The sequence below is a fragment of the Perkinsus marinus genome (assembly GCF_000006405.1).
Source record: "Perkinsus marinus ATCC 50983 genomic scaffold scf_1104296972058, whole genome shotgun sequence".
Lineage (NCBI taxonomy): Eukaryota > Perkinsozoa > Perkinsida > Perkinsidae > Perkinsus > Perkinsus marinus.
In genome coordinates, this window is record NW_003201888.1 from 141,292 (window position 1) to 159,203 (window position 17,912).

At 44.5% G+C, this 17,912-nt stretch overlaps 4 protein-coding genes across 4 annotated transcripts; 3 read left to right on the forward strand and 1 right to left on the reverse strand.

Moving 5' to 3' along the window:
* Positions 1-342: 342 nt before the first annotated feature.
* Pmar_PMAR025870 (molybdopterin cofactor sulfurase, putative) lies at positions 343-2,775 on the forward strand (the record flags this gene model as incomplete). Its single annotated transcript, XM_002766719.1, has 10 exons — positions 343-497; positions 555-674; positions 729-820; positions 865-986; positions 1,359-1,447; positions 1,627-1,679; positions 1,719-1,839; positions 2,245-2,318; positions 2,365-2,469; positions 2,517-2,775. The coding sequence occupies 10 exons, from the start codon at positions 343-345 to the stop codon at positions 2,672-2,674; spliced, it is 1,089 nt and encodes a 362-aa protein (XP_002766765.1). The 3' UTR covers positions 2,675-2,775.
* Positions 2,776-3,130: 355 nt separating this feature from the next.
* Pmar_PMAR025871 (alpha-taxilin, putative) lies at positions 3,131-6,109 on the forward strand (the record flags this gene model as incomplete). Its single annotated transcript, XM_002766720.1, has 12 exons — positions 3,131-3,211; positions 3,251-3,317; positions 3,454-3,531; positions 3,816-3,880; positions 4,348-4,416; positions 4,460-4,554; positions 5,366-5,462; positions 5,505-5,558; positions 5,611-5,739; positions 5,781-5,897; positions 5,948-5,995; positions 6,044-6,109. The coding sequence occupies 12 exons, from the start codon at positions 3,131-3,133 to the stop codon at positions 6,107-6,109; spliced, it is 966 nt and encodes a 321-aa protein (XP_002766766.1).
* Positions 6,110-7,992: 1,883 nt separating this feature from the next.
* On the forward strand, positions 7,993-9,108 carry Pmar_PMAR025872 (conserved hypothetical protein; the record flags this gene model as incomplete). The annotated part of the gene is made up of 2 exons (XM_002766721.1): positions 7,993-8,077; positions 8,348-9,108. 2 exons carry the CDS (start codon positions 7,993-7,995, stop codon positions 9,106-9,108), a joined length of 846 nt encoding a protein of 281 aa, XP_002766767.1.
* Positions 9,109-9,789: 681 nt separating this feature from the next.
* On the reverse strand, positions 9,790-17,809 carry Pmar_PMAR025873 (hypothetical protein; the record flags this gene model as incomplete). Its single annotated transcript, XM_002766722.1, has 31 exons — positions 9,790-9,906; positions 10,263-10,411; positions 10,468-10,539; positions 10,588-10,666; positions 10,718-10,819; positions 10,869-10,936; positions 11,046-11,151; positions 11,198-11,261; positions 11,308-11,432; positions 11,483-11,574; positions 11,618-11,703; positions 11,746-11,864; positions 11,918-12,024; positions 12,101-12,247; positions 12,291-12,386; positions 12,441-12,604; positions 12,655-12,778; positions 12,820-12,913; positions 12,968-13,062; positions 13,541-13,660; positions 13,955-14,074; positions 14,263-14,456; positions 14,649-14,740; positions 15,532-15,686; positions 15,742-15,887; positions 15,936-16,084; positions 16,125-16,271; positions 16,448-16,564; positions 16,803-16,963; positions 17,490-17,627; positions 17,764-17,809. 31 exons carry the CDS (start codon positions 17,807-17,809, stop codon positions 9,790-9,792), a joined length of 3,591 nt encoding a protein of 1,196 aa, XP_002766768.1.
* Between the last annotated feature and the right edge of the window lie 103 nt (positions 17,810-17,912).

Sequence of the window (17,912 nt, forward strand, 5' to 3'; positions counted from 1 at the left end):
CTTAATATCATGTTATGTTGCTACAATTGTTACTACCTTTGCGTTGTTGATGCTGGATCGCACGGGGCTTGCATCTACCTTTGTTACCTGATTTTGAATAGGAAGTGTTCAGCCAACAGGATGCCGAATGAGACTAGTTCGAAGCGGTGTGGTATGTTCGTTGTTGATTGAATATACATCCATACGAAATTAGTGCTCTACTGGCAGCCTTTTTCTACGTGTGGCTGGAATAGCAATGCTAACTTCATGGTCGGAATTTCACGTAAGTGTTTAGAAACTTTGCTGGGTCACAGTGCATGTGAAAACTACTCTACAAGGACCATAGTTGAGTAATTTTGAGAAATGACTGCGAGGCCTCTCTCGATCGGTCCTACCTTGGTGTTGGCAGTAGGAGTCGGTGCGGCCCTATACGCTCTTTATTCCTCTAACAAGAGGAAGAACGATAAAACCGAAGGAAATGATGATCCTGTTGTGGCGAGGATTGACGAGCTTATAGTGTGAGTAGTGTTCTTTGCATTATCCTGTAAAGTAGTGTAAGTAGCATTAGCCCTTAGATATCCTATAAAGTCGGCATCAGGAGTTCGAGTAGATGAGTGTGAGTTAACATGGAAAGGCCTCAAGTACGATAGGAGTTACTCTATTGTTGTACCCGTAGTAGAAGAGTCTGATCAGAGGTAGTAGGGCTCATCCATCCACTACTAGGGTACTACTACTACTGCCGATGTTAGCCCATCTCCTCACACTGCCCAATACCGCGCCTTGAGCCAAGCCAAGACGCCTCGAATGAGTCTGATTCACCCAGCATTGCCTAACGCCCAAGGTTACTTCCATTATTGTGCATGCGTGCATACAACAGTTATGCAGGCATTACAATAGAGTTTATCGAGAGTGGGGAGAAGCCCTCATCGATTCACGTACCTCTGTTGATGAACGGTCGAAGGATCACCATCGTTTTATGGGGTAACACTGCAGTTGGAATTGACCAGGTAGGAAGGCAGCCGAGGTGCATATCAGTTTAATACGATTTCCTATTGATTTTATTCTCCAAATTCGACCTTTTTAAATGGAAAATATGATAGTATAAGCACCGGATTTGGGCGGTAACATCAGGTTCTCCCGCTTTTGAAGGGTCAATCGGATTCGGTCGAATTAGGAAAGTCTTTTTACCTGGCTCGGCTCTGGTCTAACTTCATCTACACCGTTTCATGCAAGCGACCGTTATAAGATGCGACTAGTCGATACGCAAAATCGCAGTAATTGCATAACTGGTCGGTCTATACTAAAGTTTTGCTAATTTCGAACCTAATTATATAATATACTGCGTATTATTCCCTCTCGTTAGCGATGTTCTTTCTCAGGGTGACGAGGCTGCACAGTGGTTGAGTGATCATCTCGACATACCCGGAACTCGACTACTGAAGGCAGTGGATGATGAGGAACTCACGAGGTAAATTAATATATGTTTGCTCACTACTTTTTACTCATGTTTTCTTCCCGAATAGTGAGAGTGGTCTTTAATCCTATACTTACAAAAGTTTACACATAAATGAGGGTAGAAGTGTAGAAAAAACAAAAATTTCCCGAAATTTTCTCATTGTTATCACGACATGCATCTGCTGTCCATAGGTATCTGGCTGCTGCCCAGAACCGTCCAGATGCGCATCATCTCGATTACCATTGTAAGCCCATAATGTTTCTATGCTTGTACTCGGTGTTAGATATACGCCCTCTTGATGTGCTCTCCCGAGCATCGGTCGCTCAAGTGGTGGCACATGTTCCAGTTGAAGTGGGACGACGTATGGACCATCGACGCTTCAGAGCTAATATCATCCTAGATGGGTAAGTAGCTCGTCCGAGTTTACTCTACGTAGTGTTATAATATCAAATTTCATAGTAGTTTTATAATTATAATATCATTATATTTTTTTCATAATTTTTTTATCGTAATCATACTCTAGAAAGCACATTAAATATCCTATTTATGGTCGCGTACTAGAAGTGCTGACGAGGGAAAGACGCTTAGGGACACTGGGTCTGACTGGCACTCAGTGAGCGTCTTCCTGAAATGGTCGAATTGGGATCAAATATAGAAGTTTCCTCCGCCCATGAATGTACAGAACGCTCGGGGAAGATCCGTTCGCTCCACGATTTCATCTCTGCTGTGCGAATTGCTAGCGGAGCGATGCAAGCATCCTTATCGGTATTCAATCTGACTCAATGAAATAGATGGGTAATTTTTGTTAGTTGTTCTCCATTTACAGAGGATAAGTATTCTACGCTCGAATTCCAAGACAATTCGTTACTCAAGATTGACCTTGGTAACGCGACGTTACGTTATAGAAGATGTCATACATGTACTCTCAGACAGATTATGCGATCGATGTGTGATCCCTTCGGTTGATCCCGATACGGGGATAAAGGACACGGAAACGAATGAGCCCTTTCCGACCCTCCTCAGCTACCGTAGAGGTAGTATCAGCACTTCTTCCTTTTCATACACATGTTGCATGCTATAGGCAAGACGATAATGAATAGTTGTCACCCACGACATAGACAGTTTCTCGCTGAACACAGCAAGTTGCCATTCCTAGGCGTTCATGCTACACCAAGGTTTGCTGAGGGAGCATCTAGCCGTCAAGTTGTCAGAGTTGGAGATGTCGTGCGCTTCGTATAGGCTTCTCGTGATTGCGCAGTTGTTACTGGTTTACTTACATACGTCAATTTACTACCACCCGTATTCCTACGTACCTTATTCATAAACACGGTATATAGAGGGAACAGAGTCTTTGTGTTGTAGTCTATACACTCAGCGAAGTGCTGTCCGAGTGGTAACCGATCATGCGAGATGGTAATCATCTCTATGTCGTACTGATTGTAAGTTGATAAAGCTGGTAACGTCGTATTCGAGCCGAGCTATGGTTTATATCTAGCCTGGCCCTAGATAGTCCTCAAGCTAAAAGCATATATATCATGCTTTGGATGCTAGCACTGTCGTGTGCTTTTCTCGAGACTTCTGAGGGTATACAATGCTGATATCATAATATCAGTGATATGCTGAGGCGATAAAGTACTTTTCAAACTTGGAAATTTCAGCCACAGTGCTCTGCAGTCAGCTTGCCCCTCTATCGAAATGACAGTCGCTGAATCTCCCCTGGATGTAGCGGCTCAGATAGATGCTCTCACCGCTTCGATCGAGGCCATCCAAGATGAGGTAATACTACTGCTATTCGAAAGCATGAGTCACGATCAGAATTCGCTCATTGGAGCTGAAGCTGAGCTATTGGCTGCTTTCCTGCATGGTAAAGGCGCCGGCGCGAGTGAGTATTCTAAGTGGAGTCTTTGAAGTTCCACCTCTTTTCCGTAAAGTGCCGATTTTCGCGCTATGCAGTAGTCGTGAAATATATTTTTACTAGGGTGAAGCTCTTTTGTTGTAAGTTGACTTGTCGTGTTTAGAAGGAGAGAAAATGGAGGGCATTGCGAGTGACTCGGATGCTCCTGGGAGGAAACTGCTGAGATACGGTGAGCAAGCTGGTGGGTACAGTGTTGGAGGAATATATGCTCGCTTCCCTCAGCTGAGCTTAAAAATTTCCTCACTAATTATATAAGTTTACATACAATTACAAATTTTAGTATACCTGTCCATATTTCAGTAACTACAAGAATTTATATACAAATTAGAACAGAAATGTGCAGAAACCAATGAAAATTTCCCAAAAATTTCCCTCGGACTTTTCATATTGTCGCCAACACATGTGGTTGACCATATACATATTCTCACACAATGGTTTGGTCTGTTATTGCTCTTATCTCTATAGGAGGTTCTACCAGTCCTCGCAAGACTCTTACACTCCAAGAAAAGTACGATATCGCTCAGGGAGAGGTAACAGGGGAGTGGTATCAGAATATGAATTTGAAAATAAATAATTATAGTGCGATAACATTTTCAATATAACTTCGGAGAGTTTGTCAATGACCTTTTTAAATACATAATGATAGTTATGGTGCTAGGATACACTCCATGCCAGAATTCATGTTCAGTCCAGTTTGGACTTCTCTGAAAAATTCTCTTTCTTCGTACAGTAGAGTTTCACCCTAGTAATATGAAAAACACTAGTGAAAAACATACTTTATACGACTACTGCATATCACCGTGAATATCGCGTTTTTCACCGAGTTTTACGCCACTTCACGTGAAATGGGTGAAACTCCCGTGATATGAAAAACACTAGTGAAAAACGTATCTCAGACTGCTGTCCAGCGCTAGTGTCGGGTTTTTCACAGGGCATTACGCCACTTCACGTAAAACGGGTGAAACTCCATTATTCTGATTTCTCTCGTTGTGTTCAGATGCGTATGGTGAGTATGCAAACGTCACAATCGAGCGAGCGTATTGCCTATAACATGGAGATACTCAGAGTGAAATTAATATCATCACCTTATTCGGTATTGTTCCTTGCAGGCGTTGTTGGAAGTGGCAGAGGTTCAAGCCGCTGAAGTGAAGCGAGATGCTCTCGAATTTCGTCGTGATGTGGTAATGGGCGCTGAGAATATCAGGTGAGCAGCAAAGGGAATACTACATATTAATGGAGTTTTACTCGTGATATGGAAAAGTGGAAAACATATTTCACATTTTACTCCGCGAAAATCATTTCGTACTATCGATCGCGGAAACATATGCGTCTAAGAATTCACATGGAGTATCGCACCACTTCACGTTGATCATTCAACTCCAATGATATGTAGTATTCGTTTCATCGGGTATTCGCTCTATTGCTACATGGTGTTTGGTACGGCGTTTTCCCTGTGTAGCCGATTTTGCGGTTGACGACACGTCAGTGCAAATTTCGAGTATCAGAACCGTTCATACAGCGTTGGAAAGAACTCCATGAGGGCTTCTGAATAACTCCTATTTTTTCATCATCTATGATATGGCGGCTCTTTACCTGCACGGCTCTGTATGGTATGATATAATTTCACCGCTCGCTCCTCTGCGGGTCCTGTTTATTAGTTTGGTCGGCTAAAGTTGATGATGTGACTTATCGTATGTAACTGCTGTAATCTACCATATCAGAGATGTATAAGTCTTTGCCCACAAAAAAGTCGTTAGTTTCACCCCGATTCTATTCAGAACATATATCAAACTCTGGTTTCCGAGTATTTCCGGAGAGAAACAGTGGATATGTGCGATATGAGAAACACTAGTGGAACACATATTTCACGACTATTCCAAGGCGCAAATATCGCGTTTTTCACGGAGTTTTACACCACTTCACGTAAAGCGAGTGGAACTCCAGTGTGTTCGATTTGGATAGTCGTGATATTCTGATGTAATTACTATCGCTTTAAATTCACATTCGCGGTTCAGGACGGGCAAGACTATAGCTGAGCGGGTGTTGCGACACTTTGAGGATAAGCTCACTCAGAAGGATACGGTGTTAAGCAAAATACTCAGTAAAAATAAGGTACGTGGAGTGGCATGTTAAAGGGAAAAAGATTTCTCTCAGAGCATGCAAATTTCAATTAGGAAAATCGAGGCAGAGCTCAAAGAAAGGCAGCAGGTATTGGTATCAGAATCTCTGGTGAATAATTTTGTGGCGCGCGGTCATGCAGAGTGGCGAAGTGATGAACTTTATAGACTTCCAGCAGCTGCAAATCGATAATGAGCTTTCTGTGAAGAAAATTGACGAGATTAATAAGGAACTGCTCAGCCTTAAGAAAAGCTACGCGAAAATAGTTGAGGTAATTATTGATGATTGCAAATGAGTGAAAATTTTTGACAGCAAGTAAACTCGACTAAGAAGCGCATAGGCGACCTATTGAATGAGGAGAACATGTTAAAACAGGAAATGGAGGGAAGGAAAAAAGTCTTGACCAAGACGGAGAAAGACATAAGAAAAGTGTGTTGAGAAATAATTTTCGATAGTCTCGGAAATTTGCATGTTTTAAGGTTGCTGTCGAGAGGGAGAAAGCTCGCAAGGAAAACAGCAAATTGCGAGTAGTAAACCCTTATGGTTTTACTGCGCGGACTGTAGTTGATTTTTAGGGGATGACCAGAAATGTGCGCACTGATGGTGGAGGCTCTGGTGGTCCCCGGGTAGGAAACGATTAAATGTTTACTGTTTGAGTTTAACTCGTTTTACATAACGTAACAGGGGTAAAACTCCAATACGCCATCGCTAACGTGAACCACGTTGTGTGGCGTCCATATGAAAAACGTGATATTCGCGATTTGAAGTGAATTGAAAATACTTCGCTCATTACATCAAACAAATCACGCCATTTCACGCATGCGTTTTTCGTGAAGTGGCGGGTGAAATATGTTTTTCAGTAGTATCTTCTATATCACGGGTGAAACTCCACTGGAGTTTTACCGTTTTACGTGAAGTGGCGTAAAACTCTATAAAAGCGCGATATTCGCACTATGCAGTAGTCGCGAAATATGTTTTTCACCAGTTTTTTCGTATCATGGGTGAAACTCCATTGAACCTAATTGAGGTTTCTTCCTCGTGTTGGAGGAATATATCTTCGCTTCCCTCAGCGGGGCATAGAAATTCGGGTAGGTGTAAAAAACGATCGGGAATTTCCCTCCAAATTTCCTCTCAGAATTTCCTTTTTGTCACCAACACATATTGTTGATCATGTGTATATTCTCCTCCACACTGTTTTTCCAGTTCATGGAGTGTTTGAAGCTGAAAATGGAGGAACAAAATCTTGAGAAAAGCAGGAAGAATCTGGAGCGGAAGGTGAATTGAGTTTATCGAAGTGGCTGATCGTTCATTGGTTAGCTCGAAATCATGGAAGGTCAGTGTAGGAAGATGAGGAAAGGAATTTGGTGATGATGCTGTTGAACATGTTATGGATGATATTCCTACAGTTTTTTGTTTATCGCGTTGATAAGGGAGTTTCACCGGTGATATGAAAAACTTATTTCACGACTACTACAGATCGCGAATGTCACGTTTTCGCGAAGTATTACGCCACTCCACGTAAAACGGGTGTAACTACAATAAATGTAGGGATAGTAACCTCCTAAGAATAGAACTCAACACGCATCAAATGAGTACGCTTGTACGAGGCCAGTGTTCACCCTCGTACGAATGGTATGTTCGCCGCACGCACAACAGAATGAAATACGTTGGAATGCGTACCTTCATGTACGCGTATGAACTGCGCACGAGCTACTCTACGGAAATATAATTTCCGAGCGTTTATCGCGCCGAAGTTTCCACAACGTGTAACCGATCAAAATGTATTTCCAATATCTTAGGGAAGATAGCGATTCGACATGTGTAGTTTGGTCAGGCTGTGCGGTAGTCTATCGACTCACCCTGTGAATCGAATAGTGATGCGAACCTGAATGCCGTATGTCAATGTGAACTCGTGTTTCGTTTTCGACCTCTAATAGCACTACACTCGAAATGCGTGTTGGATGAGGTGGGGTTCGTCCCCCCCCCCTGAGTAGGGTAATTCGATCCCACGTTAGCCTCCAAGGAGGAACTACAAAGCAGTAACTGAGTAGCTGATTGTGGAGTAGAAGTAACTGAATAACTTCATGACGCAGAAGAGGCGCTAATTTTTTAGCGCTCATCATATCAGCATGTATTGTTCATCGCGGAATAAACTATGTAGTTGTATGTACCCGAAATTCTGAGGCAAGGCAAGGAGTCGTTCGCCCTGTGCGTCTGCGCAGAGGGGCAAACGGCACGCATTGAGTACGGGAGCAGCCTCAAGTATCACACTCTATACTGTCCATACGTTCCGGTTGGACTCAAACTTTGAGGGGGCGAGTTTCACTTCTCATGCGGGATGCTCTTTGACAGTACTGGATGCAAACCCGATAAAATCTAGTTTTTTATTTACCGTATGTCTGCGAGGATCAGCGTGTTTTGGGTGGTTTTTCTGGAGACAATTCTCAGGGGAGTTGCAGGGCTCCTGAGGATACCAATTTACAGACGAAAAGTTTACGACGGGGAGTTTGTAATCATCGCACCGATGAAGGTTGACGGTCAGTGTCTGAGCCCTCTGGTCGACACAGGATCATCTAAGCTCTTCTTCGTCGAGAAAGAGTACCTCGAAAGTACTATGTCGCCTAAGTCCTGCAATGACTTTGTTTTTGGTTGCTATGAGTGTGATGCTCATATTTCCGACGCTGAAGTGAGCGAGATAGAACACTGTGACAATACCTGTGCACACGTGGTGCGGTATAGAGGAGTATTGGAAATGGGAGGTCAACTCGTACACGACGTGGAGTTCGGACTGCTAGTGAATTACGAACCGAAAGGCTACATGCCTCACGCTTCGCTCGGTTTGGCTCCACAGTTCGATGCAGGTAGTATCACATTATTAGGTCAGCTGATGGATAAAAGAGTGATAGACAACAAAGCGTTCTCTATGTACTTCAAACCAGAGAACTACAGCGAGGGCGAACTCGTCATTGGCGGTGAGGACTCGAGTAAACACGAAGAACCTGTCATTGCGGTTCCTCTGGTTGACGTGGGTGGCACCTGGGTGGTCAAGGTGGCGAGCCTCGTAGTTGGCGAGGAAACCATTCTAGAGTCGGTGCCGATGGATATCGATAGCGGCACATCGTATTTCTGGTTGCCATTTGGGTTGCATCTTAGTCTCTGGAAGGCACTTGAGAAGTCGGCCAGTCTTAGAGCAGGTCGACAGATCAAGTTCAACTACAACGATGGTTTGCTCGCTCTCTCACGGTGTTCTGATAGGGTCTATCTCCCCCCACTGGAAGTCCATCTGCGCGACAAGTTCGGTGTCGTTTCACTTATTGTGATATCGAGCGACTTCTACGTACAATCGTCCAGCTCACCAGAAGGGGAAACGTGCATTCTACTAGGGCGAATGGACCCCGTCGATGATCTGTATACCCGTCCAACCATTGGGTTGAATCTATTGCGGGAATATTATCTTAACTTCCAATATGATGAGCGTGAGATCCGATTCGCGAGAATGCTGAAGGGCTCCGATACTACTAGTCAGCCCTTGAAGGCTTCAAGTCGAGAACAGGGAAACCACAACAAACCTATCAAATCAATGGAACCAGATTCTTCATCTAGTACTCTGTTCGACAGAAGTATCAAGCTCGTCCCCTAGAGAGAACGCCGCTTGCTACTAACGATCATTTACCAGCATTTACACGCATGTTGTTGTGCTGTTAACAAGTTACTAGCACTATTTCTTTCCCGTACTTTTGCAGTTCAATGATTAGCGGTTGTCCGAATTGATGTGTTGCATTCTCGCGAAGTTCACCCAATGCCTTCGATTTCCTTCGCTGACTCACCGTCAGACTCAGTCGACTCTAGAACTGAGTAAACTCAAGAACGCATCCGCATCCAAGAACGTCAGTTAGGTGATCTCATCTATCTTCTCATATTGTATCCTCCCCCAAGAGACAAATGATCCAAGCATGAGACAAACGCCTCACCTGAAAATTCCAGGCTGAAATACCATCTCCTGGTGGACCAGTGTCTCATAAAGACCTTGCAAGATAAATCGAATCTGTATCCGAAAATGAAAAGAACACCACTATAGCAGAATTGAGACCATCCTACTTCGGTACTGGTAGTGACTCACAGTGTCCATCCTCAATGACAACAATCCATCTAAAACAAACATTCTTCACCAACAACATTCATCACGCTTCACCAAGATGGACAATAAAGCCACGACCAGCAGCTTGTAAAGAGAAGGAGGGCCTCACCCAAAACTGACTAACACAAGATATCTCACAACAGGAAAGCATTGTCGTACTAATAATAACGCTTAATGACAGACTTATGAGGTCGTTGACTCAAATGCCATCGGCGACATACTCCTCTCTCCATCGTCAGGATGGTTATCAGTCTCAGGCTCACTGTCCGAATCCACACAGTGATGGAACTTAGCCAAGGTCTGAAAAGCCACAGAAAAGTTAGTCTCCGTAGGCCCATCGAACTGGATCATTTTCTCGTGATGAAGACCATACACTATAAAACCACCTTTACAATCAGAATGTGAGGAAATGTAACATTTCAAATGTGTACACAAGTGTCTCCTCTAATTTCAGGTTCTTGTGATACCTGTCTCCCTTGCTAGCCTAGCGTATACTTTATGACTACTGTATTGATCATAAGCTGACAATTACTTGTTAATAACTCTTGTTGAGTCATCTAATCTTAGCACAGAAAAACTCTAACAAAACGGCACCCCCATATCGAAATTAAACCGTACAAGTGCCGTTTTCAAACATATGACTTCCCCATACGTACCGATGTAAGATAAGTATCGAGCTCCTGTAGCGTATAGTAGTTCTTCAACGTGCCGATGTTAATAACAGGCTTCAACGGAGCAACCTCAAGTTCGGACTCCCTGATACGGTTCCCAGGAGGGTAGTGATTAATTTGGAGACCCGTCGCCGCTGAGAACAAGTGAGACTTGATATTGGCACCGGAATACAAACACCCGGCAGCTTACTTTGGTCCACCACTTGCACTCCTGGAGACAGCCCTATCTCTACACGGTACCGGGTCAAGTCCTGGCGAGTACCTGAACAGAAATGTGCCACAAGAAGTTCAATCTGGATCAGCGACTCACTCTGCGAGCTCACTGTCCGATTCCTCCGCTCGTTATCATGTACACTTGAGGGGCCATCGTAGTCGTCTGCCTCGAAAACCTACACCAACAACACACCATAACCCCCCTCACGAATTTCAAGTTCACTCACGCGCAAGGATATGTGAGTGAGATAGTGCAAGTCCGTGATATCCCTAATCATAGCAGGATCTATGGGCGACTTCATATGCTCATCATCGCCATTCACCAACACCTATACAACAGGGGGCTAGCAGCAGTAGTTGACGATAGCATTCCCTTACATTCAGTAGACTGTGCATAGTAGAGGCGCTCGTGACGTAGATCCTCGTACGCACACACTTACTGGTACCTCGAACAGAACAGCATGAACACTGTTGTAAAGTTCTCACTCAAAACACCAATTCCAAGATAGATGCTAATAACGTTTTCTACTGGCATCGCAGCATCGCTCCGCTCACTTTTCATGCCGGTTATTTGAGCAACCGTCTCGTGCAGTTTGGGATGCCAATCACTGCCATCCCGCATAGCCTGTCTCAGCTGAGCACGTAGCTCCGGAGCGGCGGCCTACAGCAGAAACTAAAACCAGACGAGTATGTACAACGAAACCCACCCCTCTGTTGGCCTTCTCCAGAGACCCTTCGCGACGTTTGGAGTTCTCACCACTACTCGATCGCCTGTAATAACACTTTGCCTCAACGACACCACCCATCCATGACTCACGTAGCTGACCCAGACGACTTCTTAGTTTCGGTAGAGCCCTCTCTGGCAGCCCCTGAGGACGACTCCTCGCTGTCCTTAAACCGATGCGAGTGGACGATACACTGCCGAACCGCGTTGGTGGGGGACTGAACGAGACCAGTCTAATCAGATGCATCACGTCACCATCCATCGTTACATTCTTGGTACTGTTCTTGGATGGAGTCGAGGCCATCGAAAGCGCCGGTAGAAGAGTGGGAGTACCCGTAGCATCAAAGCCGACAGTTTGAGCTGATGTAACAATAGACAAACTTGAGACCAGCAATAATCTCACCATTAGCATTCGATCTGGGCTGGCCTGAATCCGTAATCTCATCCAACATGAACTCCGAGTCGTTTATTAGCTTCTGTATGAGCCGCCTGAAAACAACGTCATCCGAAAGGACGAAGGCAGTCCCTCACCAGCTGGTTTCCACCCCTATGCGGATCTTATCCTCCTTATCAATACCAAACTCACTTGGACTCGTCCAGTTCTGCAATGGGATCAGGTACAGAGACATCTCCTCAAGCACATTCAAGGCCTGCATTGAATAACAGTAAACGAGCATCATAAGCATCGTTAATATCATCATACAGCTGGCGGGACATCATTACGATGATGAACTAGATCGTAGTAAACACAGTCCCATAGATCAGGCACCTTGGTAGTGTCGAACTCCCCTCGGGGTGGACTCAGGAAGCCTAGAAAAACAAATCATCAACACGCCAGCGAATGAGTCGATGAGAGACGATACCAGTGGCCGCGAGGAGCACTCACCTTGGACCAGTTTCTTCCATCGATGCTCTATACGTTGAAGTTGTATATACCGTCGCTTTACTCTATCCTGAAGCTCATGTGGGAGCTTAGGTCCAGGGCCGATCGCATAGTCCTTCTTGATAAACGACGCAAAAGGAGTCGATGAAACTACCAAACACACTAGAATCTTCCATAACGAATTTCAACCTACACCTATCTCTCAGCTTTTCCCCTACGAACGACAGAAAGCCCTTACTGCGACCTCTCGCGCTCGCCCCGCGAGTCCACGATCGGAGCCTTCGATGACCTGACCAAGGACCACCTAGTGATCTTCTCAAGCATCACAACGCCATTCTCTCACCTCGAACAGGGGAGGCTTCGCTTTCGTTGGATTGAGGTGTCTCTGGGGACGACCCGACATCGCCCTCTACTGGGGACGTCGGGTCTTCCGGCAGAGCATTTGGTGAAGAACTGCCGTTTATAGGAGATCCATCGTCGAACTCTGAATAGTCCACTGAGTCCAATCTGACAAAAACAACCATAATCAACAACAATACCAAAAACTCTTCCGCTACTTGTGCTTCTCAGCAAGGCGAGCAATCTCTGTCGAGATGAGGTCCAGAAAAGACAGGCAGAGTTCGCCAACCTTCCTCATGGTGATAAGTGGGTTCCCTATCATCCTCGCAGCCTCAGCCGTACCTGCAGTGCCAGTCGGGCAGGAGGAGGAGGAGGCCACTTGCCCTTATGATCAGTCGGTGCCATAATTTCCAGCAGTTCGCCAGGCCTCAGCTCCGAACTGTCCGTGTGCAAGATGGTATCAATCATTTGCTTAACCTGAGATACCACACCAATCCCACATAACGTTGTCGTCATACGAAGAAGAATCACCTTATTCCTATCCTCCTTAGGAATTGGGCGATCAAGTAACTTCCTCGCAAAGCCATCAACGCATACCAAGGAAACCAATATCGGCGGTAGATCACCTATAGCAGATAAAATACTTATTGGTGGAAATTCTGGGAAATTCTTCTCCATTTTTTACACTTCGACCCCAAGTCGCGTATATGTCCTCGCTAACCAATGATATTTCCCCACATTATAAGACTATATTTTCGCTTTCCTCAGCAGAGTCCACAAGCTTCCTCACTAGTTATTGAAGTTTACATACAAATTCATGTAAAAGTGTATAGAAACTGATAAAAACTCCATCAATTTCCCCAAATGTCACCTACAATGGAGTTTCGCCCGTTTTACGTGAAGTGGCGTAAAACTCTGTGAAAAACGCGATATTCGCGCTATGCAGTAGTCGGGAAATATGTTTTTCACTAGTGTTTTTCATATCACGGGTGGAACTACAATGCAGTTGAGTGCATATTTATATATATTATATTATATATATTTTCATATGCCTTCAGTGCATATTTTCCCACACCAAAAAATCTGTACCATCCCTCCCCCTACCTTCAAGATCCAGAAAGCCCTTAGTAAAAGCAGCTGCGGTAGTCTGGCACCTGCCCTCGTGACTAGAGTAAATCTTAAAATCATGTCGGAACGTCGAATGAAGCCGCAACAGTGAAGTACCTACTCCCATAAAGGTATGCTTTTCATCACCACCGAGAGGGCAAAATATGCTTACGTTTTCCCGCTATATAAAAACAGATTTACACTCCGATATCGGAATTTTTCGCCCACATAGAGTTTCACAACTCCTCACATTTCTAGTGATTTGAGACATAAAAACACTAGTGAGTAACATATTCCACGACTACTGCATATCGCCGAGTTTTACGCCTCTTCACGTAAAACGGTTGAAATTCCTTAATCACAGATCTCCCAAGTAAACCACAATCAGACACAAGTTCTCCCCTTACTCACAATCATCACTATTGATCGGGAAGAGCTCTTGTCGCAGTCTACGGCCCAAGGTCTCCGCCTGGTTCCGTCCAAGAGAAGTCAACTCTCCTCCCCACTTCGCCACCACCTGCACCTCGGTACCTACCACACAACAGGAGTAACCTTTCCAAACTAAGCAGAGTATTCGTCGAACAAGGGCAAGTTCGAAGAATTTAGCATTTCCCGCTAAGTAGCGTTTCGGGCTGAAACTCCTATACGGCTTTCATACACGGCCATATTCGTGACCGTTGTTACTCATATATAATACTAAGTGAGGAATTCAATATTACATTCCTCGACACCGTGGTCGTTGATGCCGAACTTAATCGGTTTGAATTGAATCTTCCTGTTGAGCCCAGTGAAATGTTCATGCAGATCCAAAACCATCTTCAGTGTATCAATATTCTTCCTATCCTTTTCCGATAGCCCAGGCTCTTGCAGAGCCGCCTTCACCTTCCCCAACAGCCTCTTCATCTCCTCGGGACTTTTTATCAACACCTACCACTCCTTTTTCAAATTCCAAACACACCGTCCGACTCACTTCACCATGTGGATCGACTGGGGACTTCCCTGAGATTCCTATGTCCGAATTGTCTTCATCTTCGTCATCATCATCAACTCTACCACGCCTGAAAGCCCTCAAGATTCCCCCTAGGCCACAGAGTTAGTCTACTACCCGTTAACGTAGTCCAAAAAATACCTGTGGGAGGATTTGAACTTGTGCTTCTCTTTAGGCTTCCGATCGCCATGCCGCATTATTATCATCACCTACCATACCACACCATACATTCAAATGCCTGATAACGCTGACAAGAATGTTCCTAATGTGATAATGACATTCACACGGGAAACTGATTGAAGAATGTGTTCACAGCCATACGTGGAAAATTCAAAATTAATTCCCTCCCCCCAGGAACATTGTAAGCTCCCGGATGATTCCCTGTATGATACCACACCATTTTTAAATCCCATGATACGAGTCTTACCGCTCTCAACTTGTCATGTTGGAAGTTCTCTTCATCAGCTTCATCAACCTCGGGAGTTGTCCTATTTATCGGCTCGCTCATACGGTCCTCCTAAGAAAATACCAACAACCTCGAGCAATACCACGCCGACGGCAAATCCTATACTACGATACCCTAAACCCCTACACTAGTCACAAGCACTGGCCAAACATCGTTCTTCTACAAACTGACTTCCGCCTCAGTGAAATTATTTCTCCCACTGAATTCATGAGTATTCATAATCCTATATAACTAGTACTCATAGAAAGAGTAATTTTACTATCATATCAAAAAGCCCTACAATCACCATTTTATACAACCGATCGAGTATTGTATATTGCAAATTCTCGAACCGCTCTAGGAAGGTTCGAGTGCTTCAAACCACCTAGGAGATGTTACCACAACATGTCGAACTACGTAGATGTGGCGCCCGTGACACTCCTGTTGTGATTGCTTAACAACTCCTTACTTTCTCCACCATAGACCGCATAGATCCTCATACGGGTACATACATTCCTACAGCGTTCGGTAGCCCAGCGAACCCCCCAGACCTACGTTTTTGAGAGCTGGTATAGGCATTGTGAATGTAATATGAAACCGATCCAGGAAGAACTTCTGGACGAGTATAGCACAGTCATCATAGTATCTCTGATTCCCCTTCACGAAGGACCAACCGTTAACATCGCACACTATAGACCTTCCCGTTGTACCTACATACAGCAACCCATCCCCACAACTAGAGGCAAGACAACACCCCCAACTCACGTAGGACGTCGAATCCAGTCACGAACTGCCCAAAGGCCTGCACTATCAAGGCTCCACAAGCCTTCTCTACTTCACTCAACGTAATAGGGTATCGTATTTCCTTACCGTTATTATTTCTCATAACTTTGCCATCTACAGTAGGCGCTCTGACAATGATCGTATACTCGCATACTCTTGCGAATCTTCACTATTACTTTCTGGCTTCAGCGTGGCTATACATCTCACCCACCATATAAACCTTGACATCCATTCCTCCTGTTGGGAGGAACGGCTCATATATATACTTCTTATCCTTCCTTATGCGGGACTGCTTCGCATCAAATTCTGACGACTTATCACCGATCTGAAACCAATTTCCCACAACTTCAAATATGTAGTAGTACCTTCCGGAAGAGCTTTTTGCATCCACCTCCGACGTTAGTTGGATAGTAGATCCATATGTTATGATCATCCCCATCTAGAGGCTTCTCAACAAAGGGCTTTTTCAACTTACGCCCGTCGTAAATAATATAATCATCTGCTTCCACGAACTGAAAAATCAGAGCAAACCCATCCGACCATCTCAACTGCCGCTCATCACACGCCTTCTCACACTAGTGAACAAGAGCCCCTCTTAGGCTCCGCTTCTACAAACTAAATAACTAAAGGATATCCATTGGAGCTCCTCATTACGCCCGCTCACATGAGGACCCTCGCCCTTTACCACCTGATGGTCCCCATACTCCAGATGATCGATCGCCATATAGTCCGGGCAAGGTATATCGTGGGACTTCAACGTCTCGTAGACGGTAAGCCTATTCCGTAGTTTCAGCTGGTCTTCTACCTACACATAGTCAATGAAACGCAACGGTAGTATTGTTGGCAAACTCGATGAACTACTGCCCATAGCTACCCCCCTCCCAGAAAGTCAGTGAGAGATTTCACGCCTAGTGTTATACACTAAGAAAACTTCAATAAATTCCTATGCAGATTTGAAGACTAGATCAACCTCGAGGAGTGTACAAATTCTCACACTGTAGATTAGGAAAGCATATACATATATTCCCTTTCACATGCCCTACCTTATTAATCTCCACTGGATGGCGCATTTTGACGTATTCCAAACTCTTGTAAAGTGGAAAGCCCTTTGAATGGAAAGACACGTAACACTGGACTATCGGCCATTCGGATACGTCCTGTTCCAGGATCATTTTCTCATCGAAAATGATGATGTTGAAGGCACCTACAGTGTTCATATATGTTAGAAGTAATATATCTGGTGTATATCTATATGGTTATTATCATATTACTGGAGTTTCACCCGTTTCACGTGAAGTGGCGTAAAACTCGGTGAAAACGCGATATTCGCGGTGATATGCAGTAGTCGTATAAAGTTTGTTTTTCATATCACTAGGGTGAAACTCCACTGTATTAAATATTATTGTATGCAAACAGACAGGCTTCTGAGTTCATCAACAGTGATATTATACATATTTAGATTATCATAGTAGCCCCTAGTTGCAAAACTAGACTATCTAACGACCACGTTGAGATCACCACAGAGAACTAGACATATGCACATGGTCAACTGCATGTGTTGGTGACAACATGAAATTCATAAGATTTCCCATGGCTTTCTCTACACTTATACTCGAATTCGTATACAATTGAGTGGACTCCTCTGAGCTCAGCTGCATAAACCAAACACATATTCTAACACTGAACTCTACTATGAATATTCCAACTACCCCCCTCCCCCTAGATACTACCACTAGCATCTAGTCTCCTCAACAAGGACTGCATGGGGTTACTAGTAGCCTTGTTCTGCATGCAGCACACCCCTAGCGTGAGCTTTCGCGTCAACCCTTTAGAGCCCCTGATGGTGAAATGATGATACGGCGAATACTCTGAAGAAAATACCACAAATTTTATCTGTTATTTTTCAGACATTAATTTTACCATGAACACTCTCTCGACGATGCTGCTGCGTGTCCTCAGAGGCCGACGAGTCCCCCAAAGTAGGAGACTGCTCCCTGCTCCTACTGATCACCGATGGGAGCATCATACCGGGCTGACGTGAGCTTGGCATGATCGTTACGAGAAATTATAAAAAAAACCAACAACTCTGTTGGAGTGTTAAGGACCATCAACAGAAAGCCGTACTGTTTAATACGCACTTCGACATGGTTCAC